This window comes from Hemitrygon akajei, chromosome 1 (assembly GCF_048418815.1).
Source record: "Hemitrygon akajei chromosome 1, sHemAka1.3, whole genome shotgun sequence".
Taxonomy (NCBI): domain Eukaryota; kingdom Metazoa; phylum Chordata; class Chondrichthyes; order Myliobatiformes; family Dasyatidae; genus Hemitrygon; species Hemitrygon akajei.
Window position 1 is genome coordinate 58,462,870 of NC_133124.1, and position 19,808 is coordinate 58,482,677.

Genomic DNA, 19,808 nt, shown 5'->3' on the forward strand with positions numbered 1-19,808 from the left:
TTTGTGTTTCTACCAATTCTGGTTTTATTTTCTGGGTATAGCCTGAACTCTTCTCTTTGGTTCTAGCATATCAGTCAGGCAGGGAGCACCTCGCATGAGGTGACACTTTTATTTGTATTTATAAAAGCTGATCTTTGCCTAGTAAAGCAACCAGTCCATTTCCTAATGGTAAACTCTGAGCACTTCTTACCTGCCGTAATTTCCGGTATTCTTCAGGCAAATCACAAGTAGCTTTCAAAGCAATGGTGAATGTTAAGCCAAACTTCTACAAGGTTATCGTGACAATTTGGTGAAGTTTTTAAGGAAGGCTGTGGGAATTCATATGGGTACGATATGCATTCCTTTCATAACTTTCTACTGATTTTCCATCAAAGTTACAAAGAATCATCAGAAATTCCAGCTTTATCTATATTCTAGCTCAGATTCTTTCATCTGTTATCTGTAACTACTTGACATTTTTTTTGTCTGTTTGGTAGTTATTTTCTCAACCTATACTAGTTGAACATACAACACAATATATCATGTAATGATAATTAACCAGGCAATTTGACAGTATTGCATTATCACAGGGGAATTTTATTGTCTGAGAATACATCAGAAACTCACTAATTAAACTTTTCATGTATTGTGGATGAGGCTGACTTACAGAAATATAGTTTTTGTAAAATAATCTTTATACAATATTGTTTAACATGTAGAATGTATCAGTGCAGTAACTAAAACACAACTCACTTGCAATAATCTATGTCTCTGAGGAAGTAACCACAAAGTAAATAAGACCCGAGAGGGCAATTTTAGTGATGCAATGTCTTTATAATCAGAGATTTTCAAGAAAGCAGCGCAGATTGAAGACATTGTGATGATGAAGTTGCTCTGATTTTCTATTAAATTCACAGGATTTGACCTAAAATCAACACTTCAAACTTTACATACATTATAATAGACAGCACACACATTGCAGTGTATTTCATAGAGCAATACCTCAGAGGACATGATAAAATGAGAGAAAGAGGTTTAAAATTTCAGTTTTAAAACCTTTCATCAGAATAGAGAAGTAAGAAAATGCGCAAGTTAAGTTGTAGAGAGCTGAGAGATCATAAGGAAAAGAAGCCAAGATTGTCTGGGTGACAGAATTGTTGTTAGTGTAACCTAAGAAGGGGTGATCAATGTTTGTTAATTTTAGCTGATTTATTTACAGGAATGGAAAGAGAGGGAGACAAATGAATATAAAAGAGAGGGAATGAAATGCTGGAACTGTGAGATGCAATGGTAGCCATGCCATGGTAATGTAGCTGGGCGTCACAGTAGCAGAGCGGTTAGTGTGAGGTTATTTATTACAGCTTAGGGTAACAGAGTTCAGAGTTCTCTAAATAGGTGGGTTGTTGGGCAGCATGGCTCGTTGGGCCAGAATGGCCTGTTCTCTGTTGTGTCTCTAAATAAAATACATAAAACACAGTTTTTCAGGAAACCGTAAATTAAATGCATGTTAGAAACACCCAGAAGACCCAAGTTTTAAAATAGATGCTCGTAGGGGTAGTGAATACACGAGTTCTCATCTTTCAAAATCTTGTGCAGTAGATTCTAGAGTTGTTCCTGTGGATTGGAGAATAGCAAATGGGATCTCACTACTTAAGAAAGGAGGAAGTAGGAACATAACTCACACAAGAAATTCTGCAGATGCTGGAAATCCAAAGCTACACACACAAAATGCTGGAGGAACTCAGTTGGTTGGGCAGCATCTATGGAAAGGAATAAACAATTGACATTTCAGGCCAAGATCCTTCTTCAGAAAGGAAGGGGGAAAGGCCTACTATTGATTATTTTTGTATGTTTTTACCAGATGCAGTTGTGGAGTGAGAAAAAGCTGAATTCCTTTTACAGGTTCTGATACAAACAGGCAAGACTTGTTTTCTAAAATTGTTGGGTCCTGAAGGCTACAATGTCCCAGGGAAGAATACATGATGACTTGGTCTTCCATTGGGATTCATTAGAGGTCAGAGTAGGGAATGGGATGGAGAGTTAAAGTGACAAACAGTTGATAATTCAGATCACCCATACAAGCTAAATGGAAATTAGTTATACAACTCTTAACTTCAGTCTGCAAGGATGTCTCTGAGGTTCCAATTACCTATCATCTGAAATGGAACAAGGGAAGTCAAGAAAGTATTTGATTAAACATCTAATTATATTACTAACTCATAGATTCTCACAGCTGTCTTGATGATTATTCCCTTCAACATACTTCTTATAAGAATTTCATTCCTTTCTCCCAGGTTCTGCATCTCAGTTGTATTTGTTTTATTGTTGGGGCTTTCCATACGAGTATTTCTGAGATTACTTCTTTTAATCTTAACTATAGCTTTCTTCTACCATGGTTGACAGAGCTCTTGATTATATTACCTCTATTTCCTGTAAATCTGCTTTCACCTTCTCGTCCTGCAGCCATAGCAAGAATTGGGTTTGCCCAGCCCTCGATTCTGCTCACCATTTGACAGATCCTTCTCCATAATTTCCGTTATCTTCAACAAAATTACATCTCTATTCAGCATTCCAATAGGATGGTTACTTCCATGACTCCTTGTTCATCTCTAAACCAGCTCAACCACCAAACACTGGCCTTCGTATGGCACTTCCATAGTAGAGACGGCAACTGCCTTTAACTCTACTCTTTCCACCATCTAGGGACACAGACTTTTCCAAATAAAGAAGCAATTTACTGTTTATCATGTGCTTCTCTACAATGGATAAATCAAATAGAGATAGCGAGGACTTTGCAGAGCATTTTCTTTCATTTTGCAGGAATGATTGCAAGCTTCCTCCTGCCTGTCATTCTAATTGTCCATCCCATTCCTGCTTCAGCCTCTTTGTCTTTGGCCTTCTGTACTTTCCCAATGAAGACCAACAGAAATTCAATGAATGGGATCCCTCTCTGCAACTTAATACCTACCTGTTTTTGTTCACGAATGAAAGGTCATTGACCTAAAATATAAAATGTAAAACTCTTTTTCTCTTTCCACAGAGGCATGACCTGCTTTTCAAATACCAGCATTTTCACTTTCAAATTCTCGGTATCTGCAGATTTTTTTTGGCTTTTCTTTAGAACACTGCTGTTTTATAACACATTCCAATTTTATTTTATTTTTATTTTATTTTTATTTTACTGATATAATGTAATATTTCATCTGATCTGTTGTATTGAATATATGTTTATCCATTGTCTTGCCAAGCTAATTCTTGAGCAACTTAGTGATCATCGTCATTTCCAAGTACACCTTCCATGGTCTTTTTGACTTCACCAAACTTTTTCAGTCATTTGGATTTTGAAACATGGCTGAATCTATGCTTGTTTGCAGAGAATTGTAACAGCAGCTTATTCAAAGTCATCAATTTTCGGTAATGGTTCTTTGCTTGTGGTGTAGTTTGGAATTGTGTTTTCATTTGATCCAGAAATTGTGATTGGATCAGGAGTTTCTTCAGTTGCAATAAACTCTTCCACCTGGGGTTTTTTCAAATCTGTTTGTTACAGATGAACAACAGAGTCAGTGATGAACAGCAAAATTAAACCGCCAAGAATAACTAGATGTGGGCAAGTAGAAATAATAATTTTTAAAATTCTAATTCTTTCCTAACTTCATTTTTTACAAGGTAATTTTGAAAGAAGGAGAAAGGAGAATGGGACCTTCAGTTCCTGTTTCAACGATATTTACTCTGTTCCAGACAAAACCCCAGTTAACTATGCTTCCTTAGTCTCAGAAAGCCTGGCAGCTAAATGGTACAAGAATTACCACATTGAACAGACAGGCATACCTTTACAGCACCAATGTTGTACTGTGGACAGCTGGACCACTCCTCCCCTTGCCCACCTCTCCCTATCAATTTATTAACCTCTTTAACAATTCCCATACCTTAGGTCTACTTTCAGAGCACACAATCTCCTCCTGCCCCATCCACCCCAAATATTTTTTACACCTCCTATGGAAGTGTAACCTTCTTCCTCTCCTTGGATCTTTAGTGTCCTCTATTATCTTGACACCTCAATCTTTGACCATCTTTCATCTATCCATCCTCTGTCTCATTCTTACCCTAAGTTTCTCCACTCCTCCCTCAATCTATCTAGCATTTTCTGCAATATTCCATTGGTTTAGGAGTCCATGGCTTGGGGGAGTCTCAGTGAATTTGAGGGGAGCAGGAACCAGAATTGTGGAGAGTTTCAGAACAGTATAAGTACAGGATGTATTTGGTTTTGGTGGAGTCTGGGAAGAATCACTTTAACATCTAATGTAAATCTAATTTCTATTTAATAGGATAGCAGGTTATCAGAATTTTACTCTTTTACCAGTCACACATATTATATACAAAAAAATCACAATTCTTATCACAGTGTTTGTCATTGCCACCTATTAAAAGCATGCAACAGAACAGAAATCAGTTTGCAATCTTCAGCTCACTGGATAAAGGACACATTCCATAATTACATTGTAGTTGAAGTGGATACTGAACAGAATGAATTGAGCCAGGAACAGAAAGAATGTGTGCCTTTCTTAGGAATAAACTCAAAGATCTTGTGGTAATCCAAACATAACAATGAGCTATTGAATCAGTACTTCTAGTTGTTAGCAATAGTCAACTCATAAATACAGTAAAACTTCATTAATCCTGTACTCACAGGATTTTGGCGCTGGACCAGCAAATAGTTTGGTCTATGTGATGTTAGTTTGTTAATACTCCACAGGGTATACTTTTTAATTTAAAAGGTAATAATACATTTTCCTGCGAAGTGAGAACTTTAAAGGTACTGTGAAAGACAGAACCACTGAGTCTCGAAGGACTGTGGAAAACTCAGGTCACAGGGAATGCTCTGGTGAGTGAAGGGGAGCATAAGAATCAGCATCCAGTAAAGCAGATGCCAAACCATTGAGATTTCTAAATAGGTAGATAATGGGCAGAACATAGAACCTTACAGCACAGTACAGGTCCTATGATCCATGATGTTGTGCTGACCTTTTAACCTACTCCAAGATCAATCTAACCTGTGCCTGCTACACAGCCTTCCTTTCTTTTATCATCCATCTACCTACTTAAAGTTTCTTAAATATTACTAATATGTTTGCCTCTACCACCATCAGGCACCATGGATGGCAGCCTGTCTAGGAGAAGGAAAACCCTGATTTTAAACCTTCGCTGCCCTGTGGCCATACCCATCCATGGAAAAGGCTTCGGGAGTATATAAGCCATCTCATGAAATTGTATTTATTGTTTTTTTTTACCGTGTGTTCTTTATCTTATTGTGTTTTTCTGTACTGCATCGGATTTGGAGGAACAATTATTTTGTTCTCCTTTACACTTGGTACTGGAAATCTTGAACAAGGCAAACTTTGTACGTAGTTCTAATGACAACAAGGTATCGGTGTTCACTGCCTTTGCACCATAAGGCTGGCAACAATTTATGTGAAGCTAAATATGGAAATGCAGAAGCTGCTGTCTGTGAATACTTACTCCTCAGGATGCAGTACAACCTTTTCATTGTAACCAGTGGAAACCAGCTTAGTGTTTAGACCATAAGGCAAGTGCAGAATTAGGCTATACAGCCCATTGAGTCTACCCTGCCATTCTATCAAGGCTGACTTATTATCCCTCTCAACCCTATTTTCCTGCTTTCTCCCTATAAATTTGATGTACTGACTAATAAAGAACCTATTACCCTCCATTTTAAGTATATTCAATGAGCTGGCCTCTACAGTCATCTGTGACAATGTATTACACAGATACACCAGCCTTTGGCTACAGAAATTCTTCATTTTCTCTGTTCTAAATGGATGTCCCTCTATTCTGAGGCTATATAACCATACAACAATTACAGCACGGAAACAGGCCATCTCGGCCCTTCTAGTCCGTGCCGAACACTGACTCTCATCTAGTCCCACTGACCCGCACTCAGCCCATAACCCTCCATTCCTTTCCTGTCCATATGCCTATCCAATTTTACTTTAAATGACAATACCGAACCTGCCTCTACCACTTCTACTGGAAGCTTGTTCCACACAGCTACCACTCTCTGAGTAAAGAAATTCCCCCTCGTGTTACCCTTAAACTTTTGCCCCCTAACTTTCAACTCATGTCCTCTTGTTTGAATCTCCCCTACTCTCAATGGAAAAAAGCCCATCCATGTCAACTCTATCTATCCCCCTCATAATTTTAAATACCTATCAAGTCCCCCCTCAACCTTCTATGCTCTTTCTTCTATACCTTCTATGCCCTCAGGTTTGAGAGTTCCCCCGCTATAGGAAACATCTCCATGTCCACTCTATCTAGACCTTTCAATATTCAATAGGTTTCATTGAGAACCCCCCTCAACTTCTAAACTCCGGAAAGTACAGGCCCAAAACAATCAAATGCACTTTGTACCTTAACTCTTGCATTTCCCAAATTATTCTTATTAACCTCCTCTGGATCCTCTCCAATTGCAGCATATCTTTTCTTAGATAAGGGGCTTAAACCTGCTCACCATACTCCATGTGTGGTCTGAACAATGCCTTGTCAAACCTAAACATTACATCCAGACCTTTGTATTCCCGTTCTCCTGAAATGAATGCAAACATTGCATTTGTCTTTCTTACGACCAACTCAACTTGTAAATTAACTTTAAAGGAATCTTTTGCACCTCAGATTTTAATTTTTTTTCCATTCAGAAAATAGTCCATATGCCACTTCCTTGCCCATTCTCTCAATCTGTCTAAGTCCTTCTGCAGACTCTCTGCTTCCTCAACACTACCTGACCCTCCACCTATCATCATATTTTCTGCAAACTTGGTTACAAAGCCATCAATTCCATCAGCCAATTTATTGACAATTATTGTGAAAAGAAACAGCCCAATAGTGACCCTTGCAAAACACCACTAGTCGCCAGCAGCCAACCAGAAAAGGCCCCCTTTTATTCCTACTCTTTGCCTCCTGCCAGTTGTCATTTTCTATCCATGCTAGTATCTTTCCTGTAATACCATGGGCTCTTGTTAAGCAGCCTCATGTGTGGTACTTTGTCAAAGGCCTTCTGAAAATTGAAAACAATCACATCAACTGACTCCTTTTCCTGTCCTCTCTGTTATTTCCTCAAAGAATTCCAATATTGTGTCAGGCAAGGTTTTTCATAAAGGAAACAGTGCTGAATTTTGTCTACTTTATCATGTGCTTTCAAGTACCCTGAAACGTCATCTTTAATAATGGACTCCAAGCTCTTCCAAATCACTGACATCAGGTTAACTGGCCTATAATTTCCTTTCTTCTTCCTCCCTCCCTTCTTAAAGAGTGGAGTGACATCTGCAATTTTCCAGTCCTCTGGAATCATTCCAGAGACTAGTGATTCTTAAAAGGTCATTAATAATGCCCCCATAATCTCTTCAGCTACCTCTTTCAGAACATCTGGTTTAGCTGATTTGCCTGCATTCAGATTTTATGTCTTCCCGAGCACCTTCTCCTTATTAATATCAACTACACTCAATTCTGCCCCCTAACACTCTTGAATTTCTGCAATACTGCTAGTGTTCAGTACTATCTGTGCAATTAGTGCAATCTGTACTATCATCCTATTCCTGCCCTGACTAGCACGTGGTACTGGGAATGATCCAGAGATTACTACGTTGGAGGCCCTGGTCTTCAGCCTCTTCCTTGCAGAGTCTCAGGTCCAGCCACAGGGCCAGTTCTGTGGCTGCTGCTGCTGTGCCTTGATGGGCCATCTCCACAGAAGTATCCAAAGGGTATACTGGTTGCTGAGGGGTGGTACCCCGCACTGACTTTTACTTCTACTGGTGGTCACTGATCTACTATCTAAAACCTGCACTCTGGATGTGACCCCCTCAGTAAAAGTCTCATCTATGAGGTTGAAGCCTCCTGAATGTTTCTGAGTACATCTAGCTCCAGCTCCAGTTCCTTGACCATGTCAGTCACATGTCATCATCAGGGGATTGTCAGATAACCTGAAATCGACATCTCACAGGAAGTGCATTCCACTGCCTGAACTATCATCCTGTCTACGGTTGCTATACCCCTAACTTCTCAAACTCAGTTCTAGCACGCGCCTATTCTCACCTAAACCTGTTGACTCAAAGCCTGACCACTTTAATACTGGGCCACCCACACAAAGGTCGCTCACAGAATAGCCACTCCACTTCTTTTTGTTGGCCCCTGCTGAGTGCCTAAGAGATTGTAATGATTACAACCTGCCAAAAAGTTCCGAAAGGCCCTGAGCTCTTTTTAAACCTCATGCAGCCTCACCAATAAAAGATCTCTCGTGATGATCGTAGCCCGCTGAAAAGTTCCAAAAGACCCCTAAAAGTTCCAAAAGGTTACGAAAGTTTATAACAACAGTGAATCCCATGGGGAAATGGGTTTATGTTCATGATGCAAAGTCGGATCTGTTTGCAGCCAACTGCACTGCCAATAATCATTTTGACCATTCAACAGTGATCAAGGTTACACACAAGTCCTTTATTTAATATGTGATTTACGTGCAGCTGAGTTTTTATGGCCAGTGAGCAATGTTACAAAATAAACCTGGTTTTCATATGAGTAAATTGTATTTTTAAATAATGAGTTTCATACTTCAAGCATTTATGCTATTTCAGCTTCTACCCTCTTCTTTTGTGCATGATCCCAGTACCACATGCTAGTGAATATTGGAATAAGAGGATAGGCAGATAAAAGTATAGCTAAAGAAATGGTTTAGGAGAGAGAGCTTTAGATTTCTGAATCACCGAGGAAGATGGACCAGTACAAACTTGATGGCACCTGAAGCAGAATTAGTGCCTGTTTGGAGGTTTTCCAATAATTTTGAAGGTTGGTTAACTATTTTGGCAGGGGAATGGGGCACACATATACAGTTGGGAAGATGCAGTCAAATATGGATGAAGTTGTAATTCAGTTTAGTGGACAGAGCATACACAAGCATGATAAAGGATGATTAAAGGCTAAATTATGTCTATTTTAATGCAAGGAGTTACCAGTAAGGCAGAAGTATTGAGAGATAAATCAGCACATGGAAATATGATATTATTGCTATCAATCAGATGTGGTTGGAAGAAGGGCAGGCCTGGCAACTCAATGTTCCAGGGAACAAAATTCCAGCATGATAAGGTGATGTAAAACAGGAGGTGGCATTGCAATATTGATTAATGAATCAATTACTGCAGTGATGAGAGAGGCTATTAAAGAAGTACATCACAAAAAGCCCAAGTCTTCTGGTCTTATGGATCGTGCTCAGCAATGAAAATGTCGGGGGTGGGGGGGGGGGGGGGGCAATCACTTCTGCTGGATTATACTCCAGGTCTCGTAATAGTCAACAGACATTAGAGGAGCAGACAAGATCTGCAGGAATAATTGGGTTGTAATAATACAGAATTTCAGCTTGCACTATATTAACTGGGACTACATTAGTGTGAAAGAATAGAGGGGGTGGAATTTTAGAAGTACATCTAGGAGAGTATTTTAAATCAGTATGTAGATTATCCTAAAAGAGAAAGGGCATTTCTGGCCCTAACCTTGAGGAATGCAGCTAGGCAAGTGTTTGAAGTATCAGTGGGAAAGCATTCTGAAAATAGTGGCCATAGATATAGTGGCCAAAGGATAAGAGTGGTCTAAAAATTAAGGTCCTGAATGAAGCTAAGGCCAAACTGAATATCATGAGATAGAACCTGGCACAATTAGACTGGGAGCAACCACTTGTAAGTAGGTTCACATTGGATTAGTGGGGCTCATTTGAAAAAGGAATGGTGAAAGTTCAGGACAACATGTTCCAATAATGGTGATAGGTATGGAGGACAAGTCCAACACCTTCTGGATGTTAAGGAATCTTGAGGACTGGATATAGAACAGAATCAATGACAAGTACACAGAACTGAAAATGGAAGATTCCTTTCAGTGGTACAGACAGTAATTGGGAGGGGACTTAAGAATGAAATTATGAAGACAAAGATGGAACACAAAATATTACTAGCATACAATATTAAGGAAAATCACAAAGTGTTCTATATTAAGTGTAAGAGGGTAACTAGGGAAAAGAAAAGGGTTCATTATGATCTGAAATGGCAAATTGTGAATGGAACTTTTGGAGATTGGTAGCATCTTAAATAAATTTTCTCATTTACGTTCATTCAGTAGCTGAACATTGTAGCTGGAGAATTCAGAGAAGAGTTGGGGAAGACAATGAAAATCTAGACCATATTACAAAGGAAGTGCTGTTAGATAAGTTTGCAGGCTTAAAGTTTGGTAAATCCACAGAACCTGGTGAGATGTTTCCCAGGTCGCAAGGAAGGACATTGCTGGGGCCTGTAGAGATTTTTAAATCTTTGCTGTTCTGAGTCATGTTCCAGGTAACTGGAGGAAAAAAAATGTTGCCCTTCTTCAAGAAGGGCAGCAAAGATAAGTCAGGTAATTACAAGCCTTTGAGGATGTAATGTGTTTGGTAAGGAGATTATGGGAAACAATTGTGGTTCAGGCTAACAGCTGCAGAATTGTGTACAGTTCTGGTCACCACAGAAAGGAAAGAAAAGGTGCCAAGGATGTTGCCTAGGACAGTGCTTAACAAATGAGAGACTGGATAGTCTGGATTTGTTTTCCTTGAAGTGATGAGACTGAGGGGTAGGTAGTAGTGGGTGCTATTTGTGATATACAAAGTTATGACGGGCAGAGATGAAGTTTATAATTAGGAAGGTTTCCCCATAAATGGCATGAAGATCTGAAGATTAACTCTATTTGTCACATGGACACGGAAACACAGTGAAATGTGTCCTTTGTGTCAATTACCAGCATTGCCTGTGGATGTGCTGGGAGGCAGCTTGCAACTGTCGCCATGCTTCCGGTGCCAGCGTAGCATGCCGACAACTTACTAACCCTAACCCGTACATCTTTGGAATGTGGGAGGAAACCGGCGCACACAAAATCCATGGGGTCATGGAAAGAACATACAAACTCCTTACAGACAGTGGCAGGAATTGAACCCCAATTTCCTGAATTCTGATACTGTAAAGCATTACACTAACTGCTATGCTGCCATGCTGTAAATGGTTAAATGGAATCTCACCAGAGGGTGGGTAGAATCAGGAATACACTGTACCAGTGGGTGAAGGACCATAGACCATAAGGCCATAAAATATAGGATCAGAATTAGGCCATTTGGCCCATCGAGTCTGCTCTGTCATTTCATCATCGCTGATCCAATTTTCCTCTTAGGAGGCAGTTATTCTCATAACATTCAAAAAGTATTTGGACAAGAACTTGAATTGCCCATGATTGGAAAGCTATGGACCAAATACCAATAAACAAGCTTAGTACAGACAGACAGACACATGATGGACAAGGTGGGTAGAAGGGCCAGTTTATGTGCTATACACTCGCAAGATTCTTTGAATCCATAATACTCTTGCTCTGAAATATTTCACAAGTTTGTTGTTTAGTTTGTCATTTTTTATTTACTAATTTGCTACCTGAGAAAATACTTTAATGTATTAGTTGCTCAGCTTTTATTACAACATCACTGTTGCTGGTAAGCTTGAACTCAAAGAGCTGGTGCTGAGTAACAACTGGAAGATAACTACCGGTAGATTTTTGCTGACATCTTCTTTGCAGATCAGTAGAGAGCGCCATTGCTTTGCTGCTGACTGCAGAAACCAATCCTAAATATTCGAGCAGAGCTTCAGCGAGTACTAGTTCAGAAAGTTTAGATGGTCTTTAGCCCTCTAAACCAAAACACGAGCCATTTACTCACCTTCCTCTGTATGGACAACAGTTTTTCTTCCACGTGCATTTTTTGTAGTGTCTTCAGTCAGTGATTCCTGAACATTGCCCGCAGCATCAGCAACGTACATTGCCATACAGATTTCTCCAGAGGCTTGGACAATCATCAGCTAGTCAGAAAAACAATTATTTGTTTACACAAAGATGATATGTCCTGTGTATAAATAATAAAACACAGGAAATTTAATTATTAATTGTTCTTCTAATTATTACAATTACATGGTGGGTTACCGTCTTAACATTAATCATGACAAGGTATGGCTACATTACAAAATGGACTTATTTAAAATGATGATTTATTTGAATAATCTTTTATATTTTTGTATAATTTGAAGGAATAGTACTGTAAGGGATGTGCAAAATAGATATCAGTGTACATACAACATTGAAATCTACACAATATGGAAACTTCGTCAGCAACACACAAAAAATGCTGGAAGAACTCAGCAGGTCAGGCAGCAACCATGCCATTTTGAGCCGAGAACCTTCATCAGGACTGATAAAGTCTGCTCTGCCATTTCATCATAGTTGATCCATTTTCCCTCTCAACCACATTCTCCTGGCTGCTCCCCGTAACCTCTATGCCTTGACTAATCAAGAATCTATCAACCTTTGCCTTAATTATACCCAGTGACTTGGCTTCCACAGCCGCCTGTGGCAACAAATTCCACTGATTCACCATCCTCTGGCTAAAGAAATTCCTCCCCATCCCTGTTCTAAATGGATGTCCCTCTATTCCGAGGCTGTGCCCTCTGGTCCTAGATTTTCCCACTATAGGAGACATCCACTGTATCTAGGCCTTTCAACATTTCAATAGTTTTCAATGAGATTCCCCACTTATTCTTCAAAATTCCAGCAAGTGCAGTCCCAGAACCATCAGACACTCCTTATACGATAACCCTTTTATTCCCAGAATCGTTCTCGTGAACCTCCTCTGAACCTCCTCCAATGTCAGCATATCCTCTCTTAAATAAGAGGGCCAAAATGGCTCACAATATTCCAAGTGATGGCTAACTAGTGCCTCATAAAGCCTCAGCATTACATCCTTGCTATTGTCCACAAACTTGGTCACAAAGCCCTCAATTCTGTCATCCAGATAAAAAGAAATGGTCCCAACACCAATTCCTGTGGAACACTACTAGTTACCGGTAGCCAACCAGAAAGGGCTCCTTTAATTCCCACCCTTTTCCTCCAGCCAATCAGCCAATGCCCTATCCATGCTGGCATCTTTTCTGTAATACCATAGTCTCTTACCTTGTTAAGTAGCCTTATGAGAGGCACCTTGTCAAAGGCTTTCTGAAATTCCAAGTACACAAAATCCACTGATTCTCCTTTTTCTATCCTGCTTGTTATTTCCTCAAAGAATTCCAAAAGATCTCTCAGGCAAGATTTCCCCAAGAAAACTATGCTGACTTTGGCCTATTTTATCATGTTCTCCAAGTACCCTGAGACCTCACCCTTAACAATCAACTTCAACATCTTCCCAGCCGCTGAGGTCAGGCTAACTGGCCTATAATTACCTTTCATCTGCCTCCCTTCTTGAAGAGTGGAGTGACATTTGCAACTTTCCAGACCTCTAGAACCATGCCAGCATCCAGTGACTCTTGAACAATCATTACTAATACCTTCACAATCTCTTCGGCTACCTCTTTCAGGACCCTGGGGTGTAGTCTCTGATCCAAGTAACATACCTAATTTCATACCTTTCAGCTTCCCAAGCTCCTTCTCCCTAGCAACTGCAATCATTTCTGCCACCTGGCAATCTCAAACTTCCAGCATGCTGCTCCTGCCTTCCACAGTGAAAACTGATGCAAAATACTTATTCAGTTCATCTGTCATTTCCTTTTCCCCCTTTACTACCACTCCAGTGTCATTTTCCAGCTGTCCGATATCTACACTTGCCCCTGTTTTACTCTTTATACATCTGAGAAAACCTTTGGTATCCTTTTTGATACTATTGGTTAGCTTACCTTTATATTTCATCTTTTCCCTCATAAGGTATTTTAAGTTGGCTTCTGTTGGTTTTTAAAGCCTCCCAATCCTGTAACTTCCCACTAATTCTTGCTCTATTATATGCCTTCTCATTTGCTTTAATGTTGGCTTTGATCTCCCTTGTCAGCCACAGTTTCATCATTTTGTCCTGCCTTTAGAATGCTTCCTCTACTTTGGGCTATGTATCTATCCCATGCCTTCTGAATATCTCCCAGAACCTCCAGCCATTGCTGTTCTGCTGTCATCCTTACTACTGTCCCCTTCCAACCAACTTTGGCCAGCTCATCTCTCATGACACTATAATTTCCTTTACTTACTGTAATAGTGGTACATCTGACTTTAACTTCTTCCTCTCATATTATGATCATTACTTCTCAGGTTCCTGTACTTTAAGCTCCGTAATTAAGTCCAGTTCATCACACAACACCCAATCCAGAATATCTTTTCCCATAGTTGGAGCAACGAAAAAGCCGCTCTAAGAAGCCATCTCAAGGGCATTCTATAAATTCTCCCTCTTGGGATCCAACACCAACCTGATTTTTGCAGTGTATTTGGATATTAACATGCCTTTTCTACCTCCCATTGTTATTTGTATCTCACATCCTGGCTACTGTATGGGAGAGGCCAGTATATAACTCCCATCAGGGACTTTTTACTCTTGCAGTTTCTTATCTCCACCCACAAGGTTTTTATATCTTCTGATCCTATGTTACCTCTTTCTAAGGATTTGATTAATTTTTTTACTAACCGAGTCACGCCAACCGCTCAGCCTAACTGGCAGTCCTTTCGATACAATGTGTATCCTTGGATGTTAAGGTCCCAATTATAAGCTTCTTTCAGCCAGAACTTAGCAATGTCTACAATATCAAACCTGACAATCTCTACCTGTGCTATAAGATCATCTAAAATACTGCATCCATTCAAATATAGCACCTTCACTCCTGTATTCATCACTCTTTATGATTTTGTCCCCATGTTACACTAACTGCTATTTTGCCCTTATCATCATCTGTCTGTCCTTCCTCACATTCTCAGTACACACTGCATTTGTTTGTATACCAACTATCCCATCCACAGCCCTATCACTCTGGTTCTCACCCCCCTGCCAAATTAATTGAAAACCCTGTCCATGAGCTCTAGTAAACTTGCCTGCAAGGATATTGGTCCCCCTGGGGTTGACGTGTAACCTGTCCATTTTGTACAGGTCATACCTTCTACCCAATGATTCAGAAATCTGAAGGCCCAGTTCCTCAGCCATTCATTCATCTTTCAAGTCATCCTAGACCATATGACATAGGAGCAGAATTGGGCTATGTGGCCCATCGAGTCTGCTCCGCCATTCAATCATGGCTAATCCTTTTTTTTCCTCCTCCTCAACCTCAGTTCCCAGCCTTCTCACCATAACCTTTGATGCCATATCCAATCAAGAACCTATCAATCTCCACCTTAAGTACAGCCAATTACCTGGCCTCCACAGCTGCATGTGGCAACAAATTCCACAAATTCACCACCCTTTGGCTAAAGAAATTCCTCTGCATCTCTGTTCTGAATGGATGCCCCTCTATCCTAAGGCTGTGCTCTCTTGTCCGAGAGTCTCCCACCATGGAAAGCATCCTTACAACATCTTCCTTGTCTAGGCTATTCAACATTTAAAAGGTTTCGATGAGATCCCTCTTCATCCTTTTAAGTTCCAGCAAGTACAGTCCCAGTGCCATCAAACTTTCCTCGTATGATAACCTTTTCATTCCTGGAATCATCCTTGTGAACCTCCTCTGGACCCTCTCCAGTGCCTGCACATCTCTCCTCAGATGAGGAGCCCAAAACTGTTGACAATACTCAAGGTGAGGCCTCACCAGAGCCTCAGCATCACATCGCTGCTCCTGTATTCTAGACCTCTTGAAATGAATGCGAACATTACATTTGCCTTCCTCACCACTGACTCAACCTGCAAATTAAATTTTAGGGTGTTCTGCACAAGATCATTTGAAAGATCATTTCTAATCCTGCCATAATCCCTAATGCTACCTCTTTCAGGGCCCTAGGGTGCAGTTCATCTGGTCCAGGTGACTTTGGGTCTTTCAACTTTTTGAGCACCTTCTCCCTTGTAATAGTAAAGGTACCCACTTCTCTTCCCTCACACACTACAACATCTGGCACACTGCTAGTGTCTTCCACAGTGAAGACTGATGCAAAATACTAATTTAGTTCGCCTGCCATCTCCTTGTCCTTTGTTATTATTTCTCCTGCCTCATTTTCTAGCGGTCCTATATCCACTCTCATCTCTCTTTTATTTTTTACATACTTGAAGAAGCTTTTACTATCCACTTTGATATTATTTGCTAGCTTGCTTTCATATTTCATCTTTTCCGTTCTAAAGATTCTTTTAGTTGCTCTCTGTAGGTTTTTAAAAACTTCCAAATTCTCTATCTTCCCCCTAATTTTTGCTTTGTTGTATGCCCTTTCTTTTGCTTTTACAATAGCTTTGACTTCCCTTGTCAGCCACGGTTGTACTATTTTGCCATTTTAGTATTTCTTCATTTTTGGAATACTCATGTCCTGCATCTTCCTCATTTTTACCAGAAATACACGCCATTGCTACTCTGCTGACATCCCTGCCAGCAGCTCCTTTCAATTTACATTGTCCAACTCCTCTCTCATACCGCTGTAATTTCACTTACTCCACTGAAATCAGACTTCACTTTCTCTCTATCAAATTTCAAGTTGAACTCAATCATATTGTGATCACTGGTTCCTAAGGGTTCTTTTACCTTAAGCTCCCTAATCTCCGCCGGTTCATTGCATTACACCCAATCCAATATAGCTGATCCCCTAGTAGGCTCAAAGATAAACTGCTCTAAAAAGCTATCTCTTAGGCATTCAACAAAGTTATTCTCTTGAGATCCATCACCAACCTGATTATCCAATCGACCTGCTGTTAAAGTTTCCCATGACTATCATAACTTTTGACATGCCCTTATCTATTTCCTGTTGTAATCTGTGATCCACCTCCCAGCCGCTATTGGAAGGCCTATATATAATTGCCATCAGGGTCCTTTTACCCTTGCAGTTTCTTAACTCAACCCACAAGGATTCAACATCTTCTAATCCTATGTCACATCTTTCTACTAATTTGATGCCATTCTTTACCACTAGGGCCACACCACCCCCTCTGTCACCCTCTGATACAACATGTACCCTTGGACACTCAGCTCCCAACTACAACCATCCTTCAGCCATGATTCAGTGATGGCCACAGTATCATACCTGGCAACCTGTAATAGTGCAACAAGATCATCCACCTTATTTCTTATACTACGCGCATTGAGATACAACACCTTGAGTACCGTATTTGCTACCCTTGTTGATTTTGCATCCCTAATGTACTGATACTCACCCTGTTGGCTGCGACTAAGTCCCATCACCTGCCTGCCCTTCCTGACAGTCTGACTGCATGCTATCTTTACTTTTTTACCATCCATCCTATCCTGAGTCCCATCACTTTGGTTCCCATCCCTCTTAGTTTTAGTTAAAATTATTTATATTAGTTTAAACCCTTCCCAACAGCTCTAACAAACTTGTCTGTGAGAATATTGGTCCCCCTCAGGTTTAGGTGCAACCTGTCACTCTTGAACAGGTTATACCTCCCCAGAAGATCTCAATGATCCAATAATCTGAAGCCCTGACCCCTGCACCAGCTTCTCAGCCATGCATTTATCTGCCAAATTATCCTCACTGGCGTGTGGCACAGGCAGCAATCCAGAACTTACTACCCAGGAGGTCCTGCTTCTCAGCTTTCTACCTAGCTCTCTAAAATCTCTTTTCAGGACCTGTTTGCTTTTCCTTCCTATGTCATTGGTACCAATATGTACCAAGACACCTGGCTGCTCTCCCTCCCTCTCCAAAATGTTGTGGATGCAATCTGAGATGTCCCTGACCCTGGCACCTGGGAGGCAACATACCATCCGGGTGTCCCATTCACATCCACTGAATCTCCTGTCTGCTCCCCTCATTATTGAGACCCCTATCACTACCACTCCCTTCTTCTCTCTCTTTCCCCCTGCACCACAGACTAATGCTCAGTGCCTGTAACCTGGTCACCATGACATTCTCCTGGGAGGTCATTCCTCACAAAAGTATCCAAAGTGTGATATTTGATTTTGAGGGGAATGGCCAGAGGTGTGCTCTGCTCTAACTGCCTATTTATGTTTCCATTCCTCCTGACAGTCACCCAGCTACTTGCCTCCTGCAACTCATCCTATTCTTGTCCTCACTGGCACTTGGCACAGGCAGCAATCCAGAGATTACTACCATGGAGCTCCCGCTTTTCAACTTTCTATCTAACTCCCTAAATTCTCTCTTCAGGATCTCATCCCTTTTCCTACCTATTTCAATAATCTGGTTACTGATATCCATACCTCGGCATAGCACGTCCAAGCATGGGTCAGAGGTGAGGTCTACCTGGAAGGTGAGAGTGGTTGCCTCAAATAGCATGCACCTCAAATAGTCTCTGACAACTGCCCAGCTCCTGGCCTTCACATGCGGTTTAGTTACTAAGTCCAGCGGACCTAGTTCTGCTGACACAAGAAGGGGCAAAGGTGGGTTACTAACTCTTTAAAACCAGCTCTTCAGGCAGTAGAGGCTTGTCATCTGTAGTTGGTAGCTCATCTAGAAGGAAAATTCTGATTTTAAATCTCTGCTACTTTGTGGCTATATCCACTCACTGGGAAGGCTCAAGAGTAAACCTTGAGGAAAACTATGGAGCTGAAGTCACTATGAAGAGTTCAACACTGACAGGCAACTCCTGCATTATAACAGGTGCCATATCAACCTCTGCTGTTCGTTTGGATTCATCAGTTGTGTGGAGAGGGACAGCCTGCTAAATAAGCAACAACTTTCTCTCCATATTGTACTACCCTGGCCTTGTGTACTGATTTGCATAGGCAGCTAGGACGCAACATTCATATTCAATACTGATCAATGGAGGATCTACTAATTTCCTTAGGAAGCTGGACAGGAGAGATGTTAAGATGTTGTCATTAGTGGGAGAGCCATGAACAAGGGGAAGTATTGACATAATAAAGGGTCATTTATTTAAAACAAGTGTATGGAAATTTCTTCTGTCAGAAGGTAGTAAATCTCTGGAATTCTCTTCCCTCGAGGTTGATGGAGCCCATATCATTAAATATATTTAGTTACCCACCATCATCCATATCTAGATGGGCATAGAACTCCAGCAATTTCATCAAATCTATTGGTTATGGGATTGCTTAACCCTATCTGTAGCTTGATGTTTCCATTTTTCAACATGCACATTGCCCTATATTGTAGCATCTGGTTTGCCAACTCATTTTTAAGCTTACTGAGTTGGTTCTGCAAAACAACACTGGCTATCTAACCAACATCTCTCTTGCCATTTTAAAAATATTTTTCTTCATATTTCCATTTTAAGCTTTGCTAGTAACCTTTCTGCATATACTCGTTGAAAGCTCTCCATTCATGGTGTTTCCTTGAAGAGACATCAATAAAATTGACAGTAGTGGTGGAAAAGATTCTTTGCTTTCCATAATTCTCAGGATTTCTTTTTATCACTTGTGATCGATGCATCAGCAGAATATGTTTTAGTTGGTGCAAATTGATATACAAGGTATGTTATACTCACTCTTGATTCTTAATGATACTAAATGCTAAAACAGTTGAGAATTAATTAAAAAATATAGTTCATCACCTCTAGATGAAAAATACTCCATGGAATATGAGAGAAAAATACTCAGACTGAAAACCTGCTGCCTAATAGATTTAGAAGGATGACACAATAACCTGGGATATAATAAGAGCTGTAATTGGGGTTCCAGTGCCTACGTTGATCCTGAACAATTCCATTGAATTCCAGTGGGCTGGGTTCAAGAGGTCTCCAGTATATCAAACCTCTCATATGGGTAAAGTAGACACAACAGCAAGTCTGAGCTGACATTGTTAATTGAATTGTGAAGTTAATTAAACATGCATGGAGCCACACGGACTGGTACAGAAAG

The 19,808-nt window shown here is 40.5% G+C and overlaps 1 protein-coding gene across 2 annotated transcripts in view; it reads right to left on the minus strand.

The window, feature by feature from the left end:
• Nucleotides 1–555: 555 nt before the first annotated feature.
• myom1b (myomesin 1b) overlaps nt 556–19,808 on the minus strand; it is a 159,676-nt gene continuing 140,423 nt past the window's right edge. For both annotated transcript variants that reach the window (XM_073043756.1, XM_073043766.1), the window contains 2 exons: nt 11,756–11,894; nt 556–3,513 (listed from right to left, as the gene is read on the minus strand). In XM_073043756.1, coding sequence (XP_072899857.1) covers nt 3,371–3,513; nt 11,756–11,894 — 282 coding nt within the window. In that variant the 3' untranslated portion in view covers nt 556–3,370. The remainder of the gene's footprint in view (nt 3,514–11,755; nt 11,895–19,808) is intronic.